At 38.3% G+C, this 19,998-nt stretch overlaps 3 protein-coding genes across 3 annotated transcripts; all 3 read left to right on the top strand.

The window, feature by feature from the left end:
- The first annotated feature begins 10,685 nt into the window (after positions 1–10,685).
- On the top strand, positions 10,686–13,029 carry LOC110945033 (F-box/kelch-repeat protein At3g23880-like). The gene is made up of 2 exons (XM_022186673.1): positions 10,686–11,948; positions 12,826–13,029. Exons 1-2 carry the CDS (start codon positions 10,686–10,688, stop codon positions 13,027–13,029), a joined length of 1,467 nt encoding a protein of 488 aa, XP_022042365.1.
- A 1,733-nt stretch (positions 13,030–14,762) lies between these two features.
- LOC110945034 lies at positions 14,763–15,935 on the top strand. Its single transcript, XM_022186674.1, has one exon. It carries the CDS (start codon positions 14,763–14,765, stop codon positions 15,933–15,935), a length of 1,173 nt encoding a protein of 390 aa, XP_022042366.1.
- A 2,487-nt stretch (positions 15,936–18,422) lies between these two features.
- On the top strand, positions 18,423–19,679 carry LOC110945036 (F-box/kelch-repeat protein At3g23880-like). The gene has a single exon (XM_022186675.1). The coding sequence runs from the start codon at positions 18,423–18,425 to the stop codon at positions 19,677–19,679; it is 1,257 nt and encodes a 418-aa protein (XP_022042367.1).
- Positions 19,680–19,998: the final 319 nt, after the last annotated feature.

The following is a 19,998-nucleotide window of genomic DNA, read 5'->3' as shown; positions in this document are numbered from 1 at the left end:
TAACTGTTATTCGCATGGAAAGATATTTAAGATTTTGTAAAAACAGTTAACAAAAACAGGATTACTCACATTGCTGTCTTAGATTATCCTTTAGGGTTTCCTGGTGATAATCTATAAATTACACAAATGCACGTGTGTTAGTATAATAACCCATTCTAACATTAGTAATACCCTCCCCGAGACGGCATTCCAACGACTATGTCGGGCAGAACCACGACAGCCATTACGGAACCCTAGATCAATCGGGCAGAGTATCTAATACGTCTCCAAGGGTTATGATACTTACATCGTAGCAGAACCTCGCTATTTAGGGGGGTATTATACCCGAGTATAGTGCCTACTATGTGAAAATTGAGAGAAAGAAAAGATCGTGAGCGAATTCGATTGTTCTGCCAAAGTCTGCTATATATAGGGCCTGATTTGGGGTTTGTCGCGGCCCGCGTAAGAGGAGGCCAAGGCCTACGCGGCCCACGAGGGCTTGTAGCCTAGGCCGTAGCCTTGCTGTGTCGACATGTAGCCTTACCACGAGTCTGACACGTGGCGGCCTGGGGGCTCGCCTGAGATTGATGCTTTCGCGGCCCGCGTAAGCTTAAGCTTACTTCTACACGGCCCGCGAGCGACTATCAGAATTTGTTTTTATTTTAATTTTAATTATGTAAAGGTATTTCAGCCCATTTCTCGCATATGGGGTGTAATTTAAAACATATAGGGCCACTCTAAATATATTATGGGTGTCGGAAATTATTTGAGGGTGTCGGTTTACGTTAGGGTTGTTATATCCTCCACACCTTGTTTTAGAGCTCGTCCTCGAGATCTACTGGAACAAGTGTGGATATTTCCTTTGCATTTCTGATTCAAGCTCCCATGTGTACTCAGGTCCTCTTTTGGAGTCCCACTTCACTTTGACCAGAACTAATCTCTTATGCTTGAGATTCTTAACTTTCCTGTCTTTAATTTGCAGAGGCCTTTCTACAAATTTGAGTTGTTCATTTACCTCTATATCCTTAAGAGGTACTATCAGTGATTCGTCGGATAACCATTTCTTGAGATTAGATACATGAAATACATCATGTATTCCTGCCATTTCCTCTGGCAATTGTAGCTGATAGGTTACAGGTCCTATTCTTCTAATAATTTTAAAAGGTCCAACGTATCTGGGACTTAACTTTCCTCGTTTGATGAATCTTACCACTCCTTTCCAAGGAGAGACTTTTAACAATACTTTGTCACCTACCTGAAATTCTAAGGGCTTACGTCTGTTATCAGCATAGCTCTTCTGCCGATCACGTGCTGCTTTTAGCCGTTCCTTGACTTGAATGATCTTGTCGGTTGTTTCCTGTACTATCTCAGGCCCAAATAGTTGCTTTTCCCCAATTTCTGCCCAACAGACTGGGGTTCTGCACTTTTGTCCATAAAGTGCTTCGAATGGTGCAGCATTGATACTCGTGTGATAACTGTTATTATAAGAAAATTCTATTAAAGGTAAGTGATCATCCCAATTACCTCCAAAATCAGTTACACAAGCTCTAAGCATGTCTTCCATTGTCTGAATTGTTCTTTCACTTTGTCCGTCCGTTTGAGGATGATAAGCTGTGCTTAGATTCAACTTGGTTCCCATTGCTTTTTGGAAACTTGTCCAAAAATGAGAGGTAAAACAGCTATCCCTATCAGAAACAATTGATAAAGGTATCCCATGTAATGAAACAATTTCATTTACGTACAATTTGGCTAATTGTTCCATACTAAAAGTTTCCTTCATTGGTAGGAAATGAGCTGACTTGGTTAGCCTATCTACAATTACCCAGATTGTATCATTACCAAACTGGCATTTCTAATTGCTGTAACAAACCTGAGGGTTTCTGATGTTCAGCTTTAACTTGTGAGCAAGTTAAACATTTAGAAACATAAGTTGCTATATCTTTCTTCATTCCTATCTACCAGAAATTTTTCCTTAAATCCTGGTACATCTTATCACTTCCTGGATGCATCGTATACTTAGACTTATGGGCTTCTTCTAATATATGGTGACGTAGGTTTCCTATTTGAGGTATCCACATTCTCTTTTTATGGAATCTCCAAATTCCATCTGTTCCTTGCTCTAATTCCTTAATCATTCCTTTTAATTTTTCAGTGTCTTCCTTGATTACTGATTCTTGTGCTTCTCTAATTTGTTCATTTAAATCTACTTTTAGATTTAATTTAAGAGAACGTACCCTTTTTGGCTTTTCGTGATACTTTCGACTTAACGCATCTGCCACTATATTTGCCTTTCCTTCATGATATTGGATATCACAATCGTAATCACTAAGAAATTCCATCCAACGTCTTTGTCTGATATTCAACTCTTTTTGCCCGAAAACATACCTTAAACTTTTATGATCTGTAAAAATGGTAAACTTACTACCATAGAGATAATGTCTCCAAATCTTAAGGGCAAAAATTATGGCTCCTAGTTCTAAATCATGGGTTGAATAATTCTCTTCATGATTCTTAAGCTGTCTAGAGGCGTAAGCTATAACCTTTTGACTTTGCATCAATACACATCCATAACCTAACTTAGAAGCGTCACAATAGACTACAAAGTCTTCAGTTCCCTCTGGTAACGCTATTATAGGTGCATGGGTTAATCTTTGCTTAAGGATTCTAAAGGCTTCTTCTTGTTTTGGTCCCCATTCAAACTTAACAGATTTACAAGTTAACTTAGTTAAGGGAATGGCTATTCTAGAAAAATCCTGAATAAATCTTCTATAATAACCGGCCAATCCTAAGAAACTTCTAACCTCGGTTGGTGACTCAGGGGTTTTCCAGTTGGTAATCGCCTCGATCTTTGTTGGATCCACATGAAATCCTTCATGATTAACTAAATGTCCAAGAAACTGTACCTGCTCTAACCAAAACTCGCACTTTGAAAATTTAGCGTAAAGCTTTTCCTTTCTTAATAAACTTAAAAGTAAGTGCAAATGCTTTGCATGCTCTTCCGTACTCTTAGAGTAAATCAGAATATCATCTATGAAGACAATTATGAATTGATCCAAATATGACTTACATATTCGGTTCATCATGTCCATAAATGCAGCTGGGGCATTGGTTAAACCAAATGGCATGACAGTAAATTCATAATGACCATACCTTGTTCTGAATGCAGTCTTAGGAATGTCCTCTTCCTGTACCTTTAATTGATGATATCCTGATCTTAAATCGATTTTAGAGAAAAATCGAGCTCCTTGAAGTTGATCGAACAGATCATCGATCCTTGGTAATGGATACCGATTCTTAATCATGACCTTGTTCAATTCACGGTAGTCAATGCACATACGCATAGATCTGTCCTTCTTTTTAACGAACAAAATCGGCGCTCCCCATGGTGATGAGCTTGGTTGTATGAATCCTTTCTCCAACAATTCGTCTAACTATTTCTTCAGTTCTTGCATTTCAACGGGTGCCAAATGGTAAGGTGCTTTGGCAATTGGGGTTGTCCCTGGTAGCAGGTGGATTCTGAATTCAACTTCCCTGTCTGGCGGTAGTCCTGGCAATTCTTCTGGAAAGACATCTGAAAATTGGGACACTACTGGAATGTCTTTTAGTTCTTTTCCTTTAGTGTTAGTGATTATAGAAATCAAATACACCATAGATCCTTTTCTTATATAACTTGCATTTTTTATTACATAGATGAATTTAGTGGATCTAGATGGTTTATCTCCTTTAATTGTGATCTTTTCACCCCTTGGTGAATTTACTTGATTGACTTTTGATCACACAAAATACTGGCTTTATTGGCTATTAACCAATCCATTCCTAACACAACATCAAATCCTGCCAGATTCATTGGGTAAAGGTTTGCAATAAATTTTTGATTAAAAATTTCTATTCTTGCTCCCTGCAAGATTTCAGAAATCCTAATGGTTTCTCCATTTGTGGTCTCTACTAGACATTCTTGTGGTAGTTTAGTTAATGATCGATTTAGAAGTTTGCAAAACGAAGTATTAATAAAACTTTGGTTTGCACCAGAGTCAAATAATACTTTAGCAAAAATATCATTAACTAAAAACGTACCAGTTATAACATCCGGGATCATCTTGGCTTCATCTGCAGTTAAAACAAATGCTCTGGCATTTTTAGTGTTCTTGTTGTTTGCAGCTGGAGCCAATTTCGGACAGTTTGGCTTAATATGACCTTTTTCTCCACAGTTGAAGCACAATCCATTGGTTGGTTTCCTTCTACAGGTTTCTTCCTTATGTCCTAGTATTTTGCAGAAATTGCAGTAAGTGGAGCATCTTCCAGAATGCTTCTTTCTGTAGGCTTTGCAGTATGGCGCAGAGGTAGAACCTACATTCCTACGGTTGGAATTCCCAGAACAGAATTCTTGAGTAAGCCTTTGGGTTAGGTTTCTCCTCTGGTCTTCTTCTCTAGTTCGCACTAGTTTATCAGTCAAGGTATTGGCTAGTTCTACAGTTTCTTCTATGGTTTGGGGTCTAGCTGTCTTGACTACATGCCTAATCCCCCCGATTAATCCCCAGATGTATCGGGAGATTAATACCGGTTCAGGTGATGCAAGGGTCGGTACTATTCTAGCATATTCAAAGAATGTAGTAGTATAACCCTTACTATCTACCCCGGTCAATCTGAGGTTTAGAAACTTATTCGCTATCTGTTCCTTTTCATTGGGATGGCAGAATTTCCTTTCTACTATGTTTTTAAACTCCTCCCATTCCGTGTTATAAACCCTATCACTTCCTCTTGACTGGAGGATAGTGTTCCACCATTCTAGGGCTGAGTTTTTAAACAGATTAGAAGCAAACATTATCTTATCCTCTTCAGCACACTTGCTTATCTTCAGAACAGCCTCAGTCTTTTCTATCCAGCGTAGAGCTGGAATGGGTTCTTCATTGCCCGAGAATTCTATTGGTTTGCAGGACCAGAATTCTTTATAAGAACAACCATATGGCATGGTTCTTCTTCTTTTGGGAATGGGCGCTTGAAGTACTGGTCCATTGTTCACACTGTGTTCAGGTTCAGTTGGTCGCTTACTGCTATGCTTACTTTTATTTTCAGTTTCTTTAACAGTTTGGATAATAAATGGCATTGCATCTATGATTCCTTGTGCCACTATGTGTTGGATAGCACTATTATCCACATGGTTTCCATTGTTATTATTGTTTGGATTCTCGTTATTCAGATTATCATTATTCGAGTGGTTGTTGTTCTGGATATTATCATTCTGGTTTTCCTGATTCACTTCGTTGTCCATCTGAATTTTAAACAATTGCCACTTATTAATCTCACAAAATAATATTTAATACAACCAATCACACAACACACAGGTTGATCAAAAACGTCGAGCATTGCGACTTTTACTCTTTCTTATAGTATGCGTCTATTACACATCAGTACTGAAATTAAAATTACAATACCGACTGAAATTTAAAACTACACTACTAGTAATATGCATCCGTAGTTTTTTTTTCTAACACGTACACATATTTATTATTATATTATATTATTACTACTACCGTTTCCACCGTCACATTCATGGATATGGATTCATCCAAAAATCCATATTGCACTCGTCGTATTTCCATACGAGACGCTCTCCCACCTGTCTCATTCGTTCACTACTTTCTAAAATTTCCTCACCGAAAGTCCTAAGTTCTTGTACGTTTCTGCACTCATTGGGGGTGCAAGTTCTAGGACTGGGTTTGGAATCTGGGGTGCGGGTTCCTGGTACGAGGCCTGGTATGGGTAAGGATTCTCTAAGATCTCCCTAATGTATGCATCACTATTGAAATAGGGATCTTGAGGATCTAACCATGGATAGGCTCCTAGGTTGGGTATTGGCACATTTTCCTGTATCGGGTAACGTTGCACATAGTCCTTAACATCATCCCACCAGGGGTCGTAATTGTTTGGGTCTAGGGGATTTGGTGCAGGTACCCTAGGTATCTCATCCGGGTTGAAATTATGCATTTCTATTTGGTTTTCAGGGTTTTCTATTTCCATGGGTTGATCAGGAATTGGTGGTTGTGGTTGAGGTGCTAGCATTTGCTCCAGGTTAGGGTCAGCTGCAATGGTTGCTAAGATATGTGTAATGCCCATAAATTTAAAATCATTAACCACTAAGAAAACCCTAATTAAGACACCCAAGTAATTCTGTACTAACCCTAAAATTTTCAAAACAATTGGAATCAGGATCAGGGCCCCTAAAACTCAGGGGGGTTAAAACCCGGCTGGATGTTTATCTACTTAGAAACGTTGTTTAAATTCAATTGGACCAGATTTTGACTCAGCTAAGCTACTTAGACACGAAGCAACCTAGGCTAGAAAGTAGACCCGTCGCGCCACGCGACGGGTACACAAGTCTCTTTCGCGTGGCGCGAAGGAGTCCATTTTCCAGCTATAAATAGTCGGGTCTGGGACTTGATTTATGGCACAAAATCGACGGAAAAACTCACAATATACGCTGAGTTATAGTTCAATTACTACACAAACACACACTAATCTCGAAACGCTGCCGCAATCAGGGTAATAACTCGATCGCTATTACGATTCAACGTCCGATCGATTATAACTATCCAACGATTATCCGAGTGCTGCTCAAATTGAGCTTGTACTTTGATTATTCGTCGTGATTTCAACTTGAATATTTGAGTGCTGTTCGAATTCGGACTATGCTCTGTTATTCGTTGTGAATCCGATTGAATTATTAAGTATTGCACTTGATAATAGTTGTGAGGGTTTGATCTCGTGAATTGACGTAAATGCTGTATTAAGTTACTAACCTAGTTTGTGTGCATGTTATTTAAATTAGGTTAAAAGATTAATCAGTAGTCTAAACTCTGCCCGTATAAATCTAAAATATTAGCACAAGGTAGCTTCACTTTGGAATTATTAAGGTACGGATCCTTACCCCACTCTTTATTGCTTCATATTCAAATTGTTATAAACCACTAAGTTACTATATCTGTTAAAAACTCCTCACGTCTTTGATTATCGATTCATTTGACAGTCCGTTCGATTCCTATCATTTGATTTAACTTTCATGTCATGCGATAGTATTATGTTGTTATACTCATTATCGCATGTTCCAATATATGTTCCGTTTTGTTATGAAAATAAGTTTTATAAGTTATGTGAATAAGACCATTTGTACTCTGATACCCTGAGTATCGCTTCTCGTGGAGTGTCCCACGAGCATGTTGTTGTGGCATCAACATCATGTGCTCCATCCGTGACGGAGAGATCAGTTCACGGCGTCTCTTAAGTACAAGTGTGGTACATAAGGCTATTAGGAGGCGTATGGATCGATCCTAGGATTTAAGTATAAGGAGGTGGATAACGGGTATGCCAATTCGCCATCTCATGTGATAATTATGCAGGAGTAGCTACCTGTGTATTGTCACGTTTTAAGTTTGCTCATGGGTACATCCGTAAGATATGATTATGAAATTTTGTTCTTGCATCGTATCATTTTCGCCTAAAGTTCCATCCGGATAAGATTTCATATGAAGCATTATTTGTTATTTGAGCCTAAAATTCCGTACTGAGCATTCGGCTCATTCCGTAAACTTTTTGTATATACAGGTCCACAGATTATTTTGGGAGGGGAAAAGAGAGAAGAATAAAGCCTAGGAATAAATCTGAAGATGTTAGTTAATTAAGATGAATGTCTCCGCTTGTATATAAATCTTAATTTTAATGGTCGTGTGGTTGTATCCTTATCAAATAAATAAATGGAATTATGACTTTTGTTTATGTTACCGTTATTGTGACACGTCAGCCCTTCCGGGTTGGGGTGTTACAATATGGATATTAGCTATTCCCCTATTAAGCATATCCTGGGCATATGCATCGGTTTCTCTTTTGGCTGCGGCTAACACTCGCTGTTCCTGTAACTTTTTCATATGCTTTCTACGCTCATGTGCTCCCCTACTGAACCATCCCCTCTTTTTCTGAGGAAATGGCTCTTCAGACTGAGCCTTAAACATGAATATTCCTTCTTCCGTATCAGCAGAGTACCCTGAGAGGGCAGGCTGAGAAGAGGCACCTTCGCTTCTAGGCGAACCAGACAATTGACGGTACGCGTCAGATGGTCCTTGGTCGCTCATACTGTAAACTAACAAATAGTCAGATAACACATAACAAGAAAATACAATTATGCATGTATTCCCGTTATTTATTTCCTAACACTTTGAATTTTGGTATCAGCAGAACACTTCTGTGGCTGAATCAGTGGCATAGCTCTGATACCACCTTCGGTCACAGCCCCCGATCCCTAATTCCCGGGAACGGGCGGCCGTGATCCAGTTTCGGTGGTATCTTGTTGTTGTCTAATTTGGCAGCGGAATTTACATCAGGACCGTAGTTAGGAAATATTTAATCAGAGTAGAATACCACATTTCCATAACATTAAACACATGGGTAAAAAAAACCCAAGTTTTCAGTACACACATTTTATAGGAATAAATCCTATTTTTATTTCCGAAAAACATCTATTTCTTTTAGGTAACTTTATTGCCACTTTTCCAAGCCTTCAGTGCTGTCCAGCTGGCTTTTATTTGGCTTTCACATTTTGTTACCTGAAACGCGTTTTAAAAACATTTTGTCAGTGGGAAATACTGGTGAGTGAATCCCAGTTTAATCAAGTTTAAATAAAAAGTCACAGTGAACAGTATTGAGGGCGCATCCGCAATTACATTTGTTTCCAAGTTATATCAATTACCACCACACGGTAATGTCGTTCCGACTTATGGTCATGTTACTCCTTTACCAGGTGGTACCGACTGTAATTGTATTCTTACAAATACTCAATAACTATTATTCGCATGGAAAGATATTTAAGGTCTTGTAAAAACAGTTAACAAAAAGAGGATTACTCACATTGCTGTCTTAGATTATCCTTTAGGGTTTCCTGGTGATAATCTATAAATTACACAAATGCACCTGTGTTAGTATAATAACCCATTTTAACATTAGTAATACCCTCCCCGAGACGGCATTCCAACGACTACGTTGGGCAGAACCACGACAGCCGTTACGGAACCCTAGATCAATTGGGCAGAGTATCTAATACGTCTCCATGGGTTATGATACTTACATCGTAGCAGAACCTCGCTATTTAGGGGGGTATTATACCCGAGTATAGTGCCTACTATGTGAAAATTGAGTGAAAGAAAAGATCGTGAGCGAATTCGATTGTTCTGCCGAAGTCTGCTATATATAGGACCTGATTTGGGGTTTGGCGCGGCCCGCGTAAGATGAGGCCAAGGCCTACGCGGCCCGCGAGGGCTTTTAGCCTAGGCCGTAGCCTTGCTGCGTTGACACGTAGCCTTAACACGAGTCCGACACGTGGCGGCCTGGGGGCTTGCCTGAGATTGATGCTGTCGCGGCCCGCGTAAGCTTAAGCTTACGTCTACACGGCCTGCGAGCGAGTATCAAAATTTGTTTTTATTTTAGTTTTAATTATGTAAAGGTATTTCGGCCCATTTCTCGCATATGAGGTGTAATTTAAGACATATAGGGCCACTCTAAATATATTATGGGTGTCGGAAATTATTTGAGGGTGTCGGTTTACGTTAGGGTTGTTATACCATATCATGATCTCTACTGGTAATTATGGATTTCCGGTCTCTATTGGATTTGGCGGTATAAAGACCTTATATTGGTTATAATGGTTAGGGTCAAGAAGTATGTTACTAGTGACCGAATGTGTTTTGATTATCAATGTTTTATAGAGTGTTAACAATAAAGTAAAATAAAACGGGTAAATTAGTCCAAGGGGTAGTGATCTAGCGTTATCCTGATAACTTTCTCTAGCGGATGTCACCAGTTGGAGTCTCATTCGTAACAAAAAGTCATGCGTGAGTCAGGGGTTTTAGCACAGTGGGCCTTCAGGCGGTGGTTTTCCCTTGAATTAGTGACGGGCCAGTCACCAGCACCTTCTGCGATTGCAGGCGTGCGTGACCTTTTGATTATGTGTGTACGTGGGTGGCCAGACTTTATTGAACATTTAAAAAACGGGTAAATTAGATAATTTTTTATGTGTCGTATTATAGATATTAACTTGATTGACCTGCTAATTAGATAGATTTAGAAATTCTGAATTATTTAATAACAGTTAAATAAAATGAGAATTAAAAGTAAGATATCCTACATAGACCCGACAAATATGGCCCAATGGTTTATATATGGGTTGATTTGGACTTTTAAAAGAAAGTCATGAGCTATTTTGGGTTAGGAAAAAAACTTAAGGGGGTCAGAATGGGTATATCAAGTTTCTTTTAATATAATGAATGGGTCAAGATGGGTAACTGAATAAAACTGAACGGGTCAGGATGGGTAACCTTAAGAAACCTACTGGGTGAAGACGATCACTCCTCTTCTCTACTCTTCTTCATTCGATTTGGATTCTTGTCGAGCCGTGATTGTGTGTGTGAAACCACCGTGATTGATCGGAATATTTTTCGATCCAACGGACGTCAAACATTTGGAAGGTCAACTTCATTGTGGACTGATTGAATAAAAGGGTAATAAAGGTATACATCTAAGCCCTGCTCAATGGCACAGCCCAAATTTCAGATAAATCCAAACAGGCCCAACTTGAACCAAGTTATCGCTCCACCAGACCAGAGGCTCTCTGGTTGTATAAACCCTAGAAATTCATACCTTCTTCTTCCTTAATCAAAATCAAAATGTCAGACAATGTGCCTTTCGAAATTCAAGAAGAAATTATCAAAAGGCTTCCTATCAAATCACTGATCCGATTCCAATTGGTCTCTAAAGCCTGGAAGTCTCTCATTGGCAGTAGTCATTTTATTGCAGATTACAGCGCCCCACACCCACAGCTGCAACATCTCCTCGTGAGGTATGATGACGGACATACTTCTACGCCAAGATATTCTTCAGTTGTCGATGATCATACATTACCCAACAACCAGAGGGTTTCCCTCACTCCTCCCCAGTTGGTTAACTGGCTTAGACATTCTATAATAACCGGCAGCTCTCATGGCTTGTTGTGTTTGCGCTGTTTCTATGGCGATGATGCTGTTGTTTTGCCTAATTTTCCATATGGTCTTGGAACCATAATGGCTGTTATTTGGAATATTTCAATTAGAAAAGCTATTGCTGTTGTTGTGCCTAATGTGCTAGATGTGGAAATATACACAACCTTTACAGGTTTTGGGGTTTGTCCAGAGACTAGTGACCCTAAGATTGTCAAGATCACACAAATTAATAGGTGGAGTGATGCAGAAAGTGTAACTCTCATCCCTTGGCAGGTTGAGGTTTTTACAGTAAGCTCAGGGGTTTGGAGAAGTCCATATAGCACCAATCTCCCTCGTAAATCAATTCAATTCAGCCGTTCGCATGTTGGTGTAGATGGGTTCTGTTATTGGCTTGCTACTGATAGGAGTACTATAGATCCTGGATTTAAGGCTTATAATCTGATTATTTCATTTCATATGACAAGTGAAGAATTTACAGAAGTAAACCTTCCAGATAGTTTAATATATGAGGGGTCTGTTGATTATTTGAACATCTCTAATCTAAGGGACTCTCTTGTTGTGCTTGATCAAAATACGCAAGAGAATGTTTGTTATGTTTGGTCAATGAAGGATGGTGCATCGAAGTCGTTTACAAAGCTATTCACTATTTACTCACCAGATGCAACGCTACTAAGTGTACTAGAATTTAGGAAAAGTGGTGAACCTGTAATTGAAATTGTAGATAATGATGCTGACACGTGTTTTGTCCCGTCATTGCTTGCCATTTATGAACCCAAATCAAAGCACATCAGTAATCTTGGTTTTAATGGAACAGGTTCATTTTATGTGCATTCCTACAAGGAAACACTTATTTTGCTTGACCAACCAGATTTTACGGTTTATGCCAAAGGTAAAGGCTACATCGTTAAGCAGAGAGCTGAGATTATAAGCCTTTTGAAGCATACAAGCAAGGTATAAACCAATAGCTTGGAAGCACTTCTGGTAATGAATCATTTTAATTTCTTTGCTCATTCTATTATCCATTGAAATGCAAGGCGCACATGAAATGAAATGTAATGGACTTTTTATATAGTTCCTTTCACAAAATTTTGAAAGAACAAACCTCGTATTGTTGCAATGTTATTTTGATTGTGTTGTGCATTTGGTATTCTTCTATTGCTCAATGGTTCGTTTTCATTTTTAAATTCTTGGAATTTCTATCCAATTTTGTTCAGTTTTGAGATGATAATTTTATGAATTATGATATGATTCCTTGTTATGTTATCGATGCCCAACTTGTTTTACACTTTCAATAAGGTGTGGTGTGTATCGGGTCAAAAGCAAGCAGGGTTTATGGGACTAATGCATGCCCTTGATAGAGACAAGACAACAACTAACTACATGGTTTTCTTTGTGTTGTTTTTTGTACTGAAACAATATTAACGGTTTTGCTTCTCTAACGAAGATAGTGGTTTGAAACATAATGGAGGCGTTGAAACAATCCAAAATGACCATTCAATAGTGTGGTCAAAACATACGGATACTTGAATGCAGCTTATATGTCTGTGGTGTGCTTTAGCTTCTGTATGAAATAATCCTGCAATTAACTTTTGATAATTTCTGTTTTAATTTGTCTACACCGAATTTACACAAATAATATGGATTTGTGATTTTTATAAGGGATCCTATTTCACTTATGTTCTCAGTTCTCACAAGCAAACAGAATTTGCATAATTAAGATGTAGAACTGAAGATTTGAACTATTAAAGCTCACAATAAAACGCAATCTACACAAAATGCAGATCTAAACGAATTGTTAACGGATGGTTGCTCGATCCTATACTTACAGCATTTAATCGGAACGAATTGTGAACGGATTGTTGCTTCGAAGAGAGTATTAACCTGCTCACGGCGGCGTCTACGTCGGCAAACTCCCATAAATCCGGCGGAGCTCCGTCTACTGAGTCCGCCATTCACCGCGGAAGCAATGGTTGCGGTGGTGGCGGTTATTGAGGAATTTGATGTAGAAATTGATTGTGATTTGAGAGATTGATTGGAGAAGTCATTGTGTGTATCGTCTACGTCTACATCTACATCTGGTATTTTCTGGATTGATTTGAGAGACTGGTGTCGCACTCTCGATCGGCTGACTATGGCCCTGCTCCTCTGTATTTTCCGGCTGCACCTAATTCATCAGGCACCACTGCAAGTCTACGCCACCGACAAAGGTAATTCTTGACCTTTTCGACGGTTTTGGCAACTGAAGCATGAATTTTGTTTTTGGGGGTTGGGGTAAACTCCGGTGATCTAGGAATACAATTGGGGAAGATGAAATTAGGGTTTTTATTGGATTTGTCTGTGTTATAAAGTTTGCTATAAAGAAGGAGATGAGTTTTACATACACGTCATCGCCACGTAATCAGCTCCAAATCATCAAACCTGTGCCACGTCGGACAAAAAACAAACACAGTTAGTGGATATTTAACTGGGAGGTGCCAGCGCAAACAAAAAGTCAAGTTGGGGGTGCCGGGTGTCAAAGTGTTAATTGCGGGTGGCAACAGCCAAAGGCCGATATTTGAGGGTGATAAAATCCAATAACCCATTAAAAAATAACCGAATTTGTGCACTTGTAACTCTATATATGGTAGGTCATAGGAGTACTCATAATCATAACGGGAAGAATAGCTAGTGGGCGGTAATGAGCTTATGAAATGAGACAATTACTAAGCTCAATGATAAAGCTTTTGTCTTCTATGTTGTTTCAATTTGGAAAAGGGAAAACACTTAATTCGAGTGCTTGCAAGTTGCATCTCGTTGCTAAAATTTATGTTTGATGAGGTTGACATGATGATCCATATCATGATCTCTATTGGTAATTATGGATTTCTGGTCTCTATTGGATTTGGCGGTATAGACATCTTATATTGGTTATAATGGTTAGGGTCAAGAAGTATGTTACTAGTGACTGAATGTGTTTGGATTATCAATGTTTTATAGAGTGTTAACAATAAAGTAAAATAAAACGGGTAAATTAGACCAAGGGGTTGTGATCTAGCGTTATCCTGATAACTTTCTCTAGAGGAGGTTACCAGTTGTAGTCTCATTCGTAACAAAAAGTCATGTGTGAGTCAGGAGTTTTAGCACAGTGGGCCTTCAGGCGGTGGTTTTCCCTGGAATTAGTGACGGGCTAGTCACCAGCACCTTCTGTAATTGCACGCGTGCGTGACCTTTTGATTACGTGTACTTGGGTGATGAGACTTTATTGGACATTTAGAAAATGGGTAAATAACATAAATTTTTATGTGTCATATTATAGATATATTTTATTGAACGGCTAATTTTATTACCCTTAAATACTTACCCCATACAAGAATTGAACTATGGTCATCTCACAAGAAATAATTTCTCTTGACCACTAGGCTATAGCCTAATTGGCTCATACTATAGATATTAACTTGATTGACCCGCTAACTAGATAGATTTAGGAACTCTGAATTATTAAATAATAGTTAAATAAAATGAGAATTAAAAGTAAGATATCCGACAACTATAACTCCAAGGATTGAATAAAAGGATGATAAAGGTATACATCTAAGCCCTGCCCAATAGCACAGCCCAAATTTCACATAAATCGAAAGAGGCCCAACTTGAACCAAGTACTCTCTGGTTGTATAAACCCTAGAAATTCATACCTTCTTCTTCCTTAATCAAAATCAAAATGTTGCCTTTCGAAATTCAAGAAGAAATTATCAAAAGGCTTCCTATCAAATCATTGATCCAATTGCGATGGTCTCCAAAGCCTGGAAGTCTCTCATTAGCAGTAGTGCTTTTATTGCAGATTACAGCGCCCCACACCCACAGCTGCAACATCTACTCGTGAGGTATGATCATGGACATACTTCTACGCCAATATATTCTTCAGTTGTCGATGATCATGCTTTACCCAACAACCAGAGAGTTTCCCTCACTCCTCCCCCGTTGGTTAACTGGCTTAAACCTTATGTAATAATCGACAGCTCTCATGGCTTGTTGTGTTTGAACTGTTATTATCGCGATTGTGCCAGTTATGGTTTTGGAACCACAATCGCTGTTATTTGGAATATTTCAATTAGAAAAGCTATTGCTGTTGTTGTGCCTAATGTTGCAGATGGGGAAATATACATAACCTTTACAAGTTTTGGGGTTTGTCCAGAGACTAGTGACCCTAAGATTGTCAAGATCACAGAAATTAATAAGTGGAGTGATGCAGAAAGTGTAACTCTCATCCCTTGGCAGGTAGAGGTTTTTACGGTAAGCTCAGGGGTTTGGAGAAGGCCGTATAGCACCAATCTCCCTCGTAAATCAATTGAATTCAGCTGTTCGCATGTTGTTGTAGATGGGTTCTGTTACTGGCTTGCTACTGATAGGAGTACTATAGATCCTGGATTTAAGGCTTATAATCTGATTATTTCATTTCATATGACAAGGGAAGAATTTACAGAAGTAAACCTTCCAGATAGTTTAATATATGAGGGGTCTATTGATTATTTGAATATCTCTAATCTAAGGGAGTCTCTTGTTGTGCTTGATCAAAATACAGAAGAGAATGTTTGTTATGTTTGGTCAATGAAGGATGGTGTATCGAAGTCATTTACAAAGCTATTCACTATTTACTCACCAAATGCAACACTACTAAGTGTGCTAGAATTTAGGAGAAGTGGTGAACCTGTAATTCAAATTGCAGATAATGATGCTGACCTCCCGTATGTCCTGTCATTGCTTGCCATTTATGAACCCAAATCAAAACACATCAGTAATCTTGGGATTAATGGAATAGGTTCATTTCATGTGCGTTCCTACAAGGAAACACTACTTCTGCTTGACCAACCAGATTTTACGGTTTATGCCAAAGGTAAAGGCTACATCGTTAAGCAGAGAGATGAGATTATAAGCCTTTTGAAGCATACAAGCAAGGTATAAACCAATAGCTTGGAAGCACTTCTGGTAATGAATCATTTTAATTTCTTTGCTCATTCTATTATCCCTTGAAATTCAAGGCGCACATGAAATGAAATGAAATGAAATGAAATGTATTGGACTTTTTATTTAGTTCCTTTCACAAAATGTTGAAAGAACAAACCTCGTATTGTTGCAATGTTATTTTGATTGTGTTGTGCATTTGGTATTCTTCTATGTTCGTTTTCAATTTTAAATTCTTGGAATTTCTATCCAATTTTGTTTAGTTTTGAGATGATAATTTTATGAATTATGATATGATTCCTTGTTGTTATGTTATGGATGGCCAACTTGTTTTACACTTTCCATATGGTGTGGTGTGTATTGGGTCAAAAGCAAGCAGGGTTTAGGGGGCTAATGCATGCCCTTGATAGAGACAACAACTAACAACATGGTTTTCTTTGTGTTGTTTTTTGTACTGAAACAATATTAATGGTTTTGCTTCTCTAACGAAGATAGTGGTTTGAAACATAATGGAGACGTTGAAACAATCCAAAATGACCATTCAATAATGTGGTCAAAACATAAGGATACTTGAATCCAACTTATATGTCTTTGGTGCGCTTTAGCTTCTGTATGAAATAATCCTGCAATTAACTTTTGATAATTTCTGTTTTAATTTGTGTACATCAAACCGGACTCCATGGTAAACCGTACCGGATCGTATTGAAATGAACCTACCCCCTCCATACCGAAAACGTCACCTCTAGCGAACCGCATACCTGTACCGGAGCGAACCTCGAATTTGGTGACTATGTTCCAGCTCTTTATGTGAAGTTGCATCTTGTTTTGTTTCATTATTGGCTAGGGGTTACTAGGGGTCCCTTTTCCTTGGTGTGTGTATTTGGGGCTGTATCGGTGCCGCGAGAGGAGTCAGAGGGTATTTTAGGTGTCTCTTTTTGTTATGGAATCTTTATAAAGTTTGTCGGATGGTGGTGTATATTTCTTGTGTCTTGCGGCTCAACGCGTCAATTCATGTGTTTTTATTCATGCGTGTCAGTTTTAGTTTTTGGTTGCAGATCTAAGTCTAACGTTCAAAAAGTAATCTCCGTGGATATCACCTGCGAACTTCGCGGGCAGGAAAAATTAATTTTTATTAATCGAATTATGTGGTTAAATAAAATAAAAGACATGTTTTCAAACGTTTTATTGTTTTATAATTCTTTTGAATTGATAGTTGTAGTTGAGATAAATTTTAACGTAATATTATACAATGTTTGACATAGTGTTGATATAGATGTGGCTCAGCTCGGTTCGCTTCGATTCGGTTCAGTTCAAGACCGATGTCGCGACATTCCTTGGTCGTGCGACTCGGAGAACGACACATGAATGACGAAGACACGGGAACAAGATAGTTGGTTGATGACGTCATCATGTGAATTCAAATGCAAGCATGCTTATATCGATCATGTAGAAAGAATGCATTTAATATAAATGTGTATCCATATTCTAATAAGGTATATTGATTTATATGCATGTATATCGATACATTCATATCTATATATCGATATATGTATATCAATGTATTAACGTGTCGATGTCACATTATATATCGATTATGTCAACACTCTTTTACATATATTGATATAGTAAATCTTGTATATCGATATGATACTATATATCGATGTTATATAGAGTCATGTGTCGATACAAGTAGCATGTATTGATATGTCGATGTGTCTTATGTATTTCGATGTATATCGATTGTCTAGTATGTCGAAGTATTACATCTGCTGGTTTGGGTATAAATACCAGCAGATGTCTGTGGTTTATATAGAGATCACGGTTCAAAGAGTTGAGAGCATATTTTGTAAAACCTTGTAATTTTACTATGCTAAAATTAATACCATTGAGCTTTGAAGTGATATTCATTCATTATTGATAGCGTTATTGCTTGTTTTGCGTACAAACTTGGATTCGGCACCTGCTTGTGTGTTCAACAACAAGGAATAGGTTTCTCTAAGATCCTCCATTAGGGACCTACAAGTGGTATCAGAGCTTTGTCTCACTTCCTTGTTGAAAATCAAGCATTTTAGAGAGATTTGAGTGGTTTTGAGTTTTATTTAAAGAATTTTTGTACAAACACTAAAAACTCACTTTCTTGAATGATAATCTCGACTAAAAATGAGTAAAATGAAGTTGTTTGTTGATAATTTTGGTTAAGCACTCGTTAAAAATATTGGAGATTGTCAAAAACGTGAATTTTAGTGAGTTATATGACTTCAAATTTGAACATCGTTTTTTTTTTTCCTGTGACAAGCTTAGCCGGAATTTCTTGCCAGAATAAAAGGGTAATAAAGGTATACATCTAAGCCCTGCCCAATAGCACAGCCCAAATTTCACATAAATCGAAACAGGCCCAACTTGAACCAAGTTATCGCTCCACCAGATGCTCTCTGGTTGTATAAACCCTAGAAATTCATACCTTCTTCTTCCTTAATCAAAATCAAAATGTCAGACAATGTGCCTTTCGAAATTCAAGAAGAAATCATCAAAAGGCTTCCTATCAAATCATTGATCCGATTCCGATTGGTATCCAAAGCCTGGAAGTCTCTCATTAGCAGTAGTGCTTTTATTGCAGATTACAGCGCCCCACACCCACAGCTGCAACATCTCCTCGTGAGGTATGATCATGGACATGTTTCTACGCCAACAACATATTATTCAGTTGTCGATGATCATACTTTACCCAACAACCAGAGGGTTTCCCTCACTCCTCCCCCGTTGGTTAACTGGCTTAGACATTCTATAATAACCGGCAGCTCTCGTGGCTTGTTGTGTTTGCACTGTTTTTATGGCGATGATGACAGATATGGTCTTGGAACCAGAATGGCTGTTATTTGGAATATTTCAATTAGAAAAGCTATTGCTGTTGTTGTGCCTAATGTGCCAGATGAGGAAATATACACAACCTTTACAGGTTTTGGGGTTTGTCCAGAGACTAATGACCCTAAGATTGTCAAGATTACAGAAATTAACACTTGGAGTGATACGGAAAGTGTAACTCTCATCCCTTGGCAGGTTGAGGTTTTTACTGTAAGCTCAGGGGTTTGGAGAAGTCCATATAGCACCAATCTCCCTCGTAAATCAATTCAATTCAGCTGTTCGCAGGTTGTTGTAGATGGGTTCTGTTATTGGCTTGCTACTGATAGGAGTACTATAGATCCTGGATTTGAGGCCTATAATCTGATTATTTCATTTCATATGACAAGAGAAGAATTTACAGAAGTAAGCCTACCGGAGAGTTTAGTATATGATGGGTCTATTGATTATTTGAACATCTCTAATCTAAGGGAGTCTCTTGTTGTGCTTGATAGAAATCCGGAAGAGAATGTTTGTTATGTTTGGTCAATGAAGGATGATGGTGTATCGAAGTCGTTTACAAAGCTATTCACTATTTACTCACCAGATGCAACACTACTAAGTGTGCTAGAATTTAGGAGAAGTGGTGAACCTGTAATTGAAATTGCAGATAATGATGCTGACCCGCGTTATTTCCCGTCAATGCTTGCCATTTATGAACCCAAGTCAAAACACATCAGTAATCTTGGGATTAATGGAAGAGGTTCATTTTTTGTGCATTCCTACAAGGAAACACTACTTCTGCTTGACCAGCCAGATTTTACGGTTTATGACAAAGGTAAAGGCTACATTGTTAAGCAGAGAGCTGAGATTTTAAGCCTTTTGAAGCATATAAGCAAGGTATAAACCAATAGCTTGGAAGCACTTCTGGTAATGAATGATTTTAATTTCTTTGCTCATTCTATTATCCGTTGAAATGCAAGGCGCACATGAAATGAAATGAAATGAAATGTAATGGACTTTTTATTTAGTTCCTTTCACAAAATTTTGAAAGAACAAACCTCGTATTGTTGCAATGTTATTTTGATTGTGTTGTGCATTTGGTATTCTTCTATTGCTCCAAGTTGTGTGATGCATTTTTGTTGAGGGTGAGGTTTAGTATTTTGGCTTATGTGTTACAGCAAAATTCCCAGACCAATACTGTACATGATCTTTTTTGATGGGA

Source organism: Helianthus annuus, chromosome 6, assembly GCF_002127325.2.
Source record: "Helianthus annuus cultivar XRQ/B chromosome 6, HanXRQr2.0-SUNRISE, whole genome shotgun sequence".
Lineage (NCBI taxonomy): Eukaryota > Viridiplantae > Streptophyta > Magnoliopsida > Asterales > Asteraceae > Helianthus > Helianthus annuus.
Note: the sequence above shows the minus strand (reverse complement) of the source record. Positions and strands in the feature narration are given on the sequence as shown.

Excerpts from the sequence above, each read along its gene's own strand:
- LOC110945033 (XM_022186673.1), top strand. The coding sequence starts at position 10,686 with ATGTCAGACAATGTGCCTTTCGAAATTCAAGAAGAAATTATCAAAAGG. Across the intron at positions 11,949-12,825 it reads TTTTGAAGCATACAAGCAAG|CATTTAATCGGAACGAATTG; the intron begins GTATAAACCAAT and ends CTATACTTACAG.
- LOC110945034 (XM_022186674.1), top strand. The coding sequence starts at position 14,763 with ATGGTCTCCAAAGCCTGGAAGTCTCTCATTAGCAGTAGTGCTTTTATT.
- LOC110945036 (XM_022186675.1), top strand. The coding sequence starts at position 18,423 with ATGTCAGACAATGTGCCTTTCGAAATTCAAGAAGAAATCATCAAAAGG.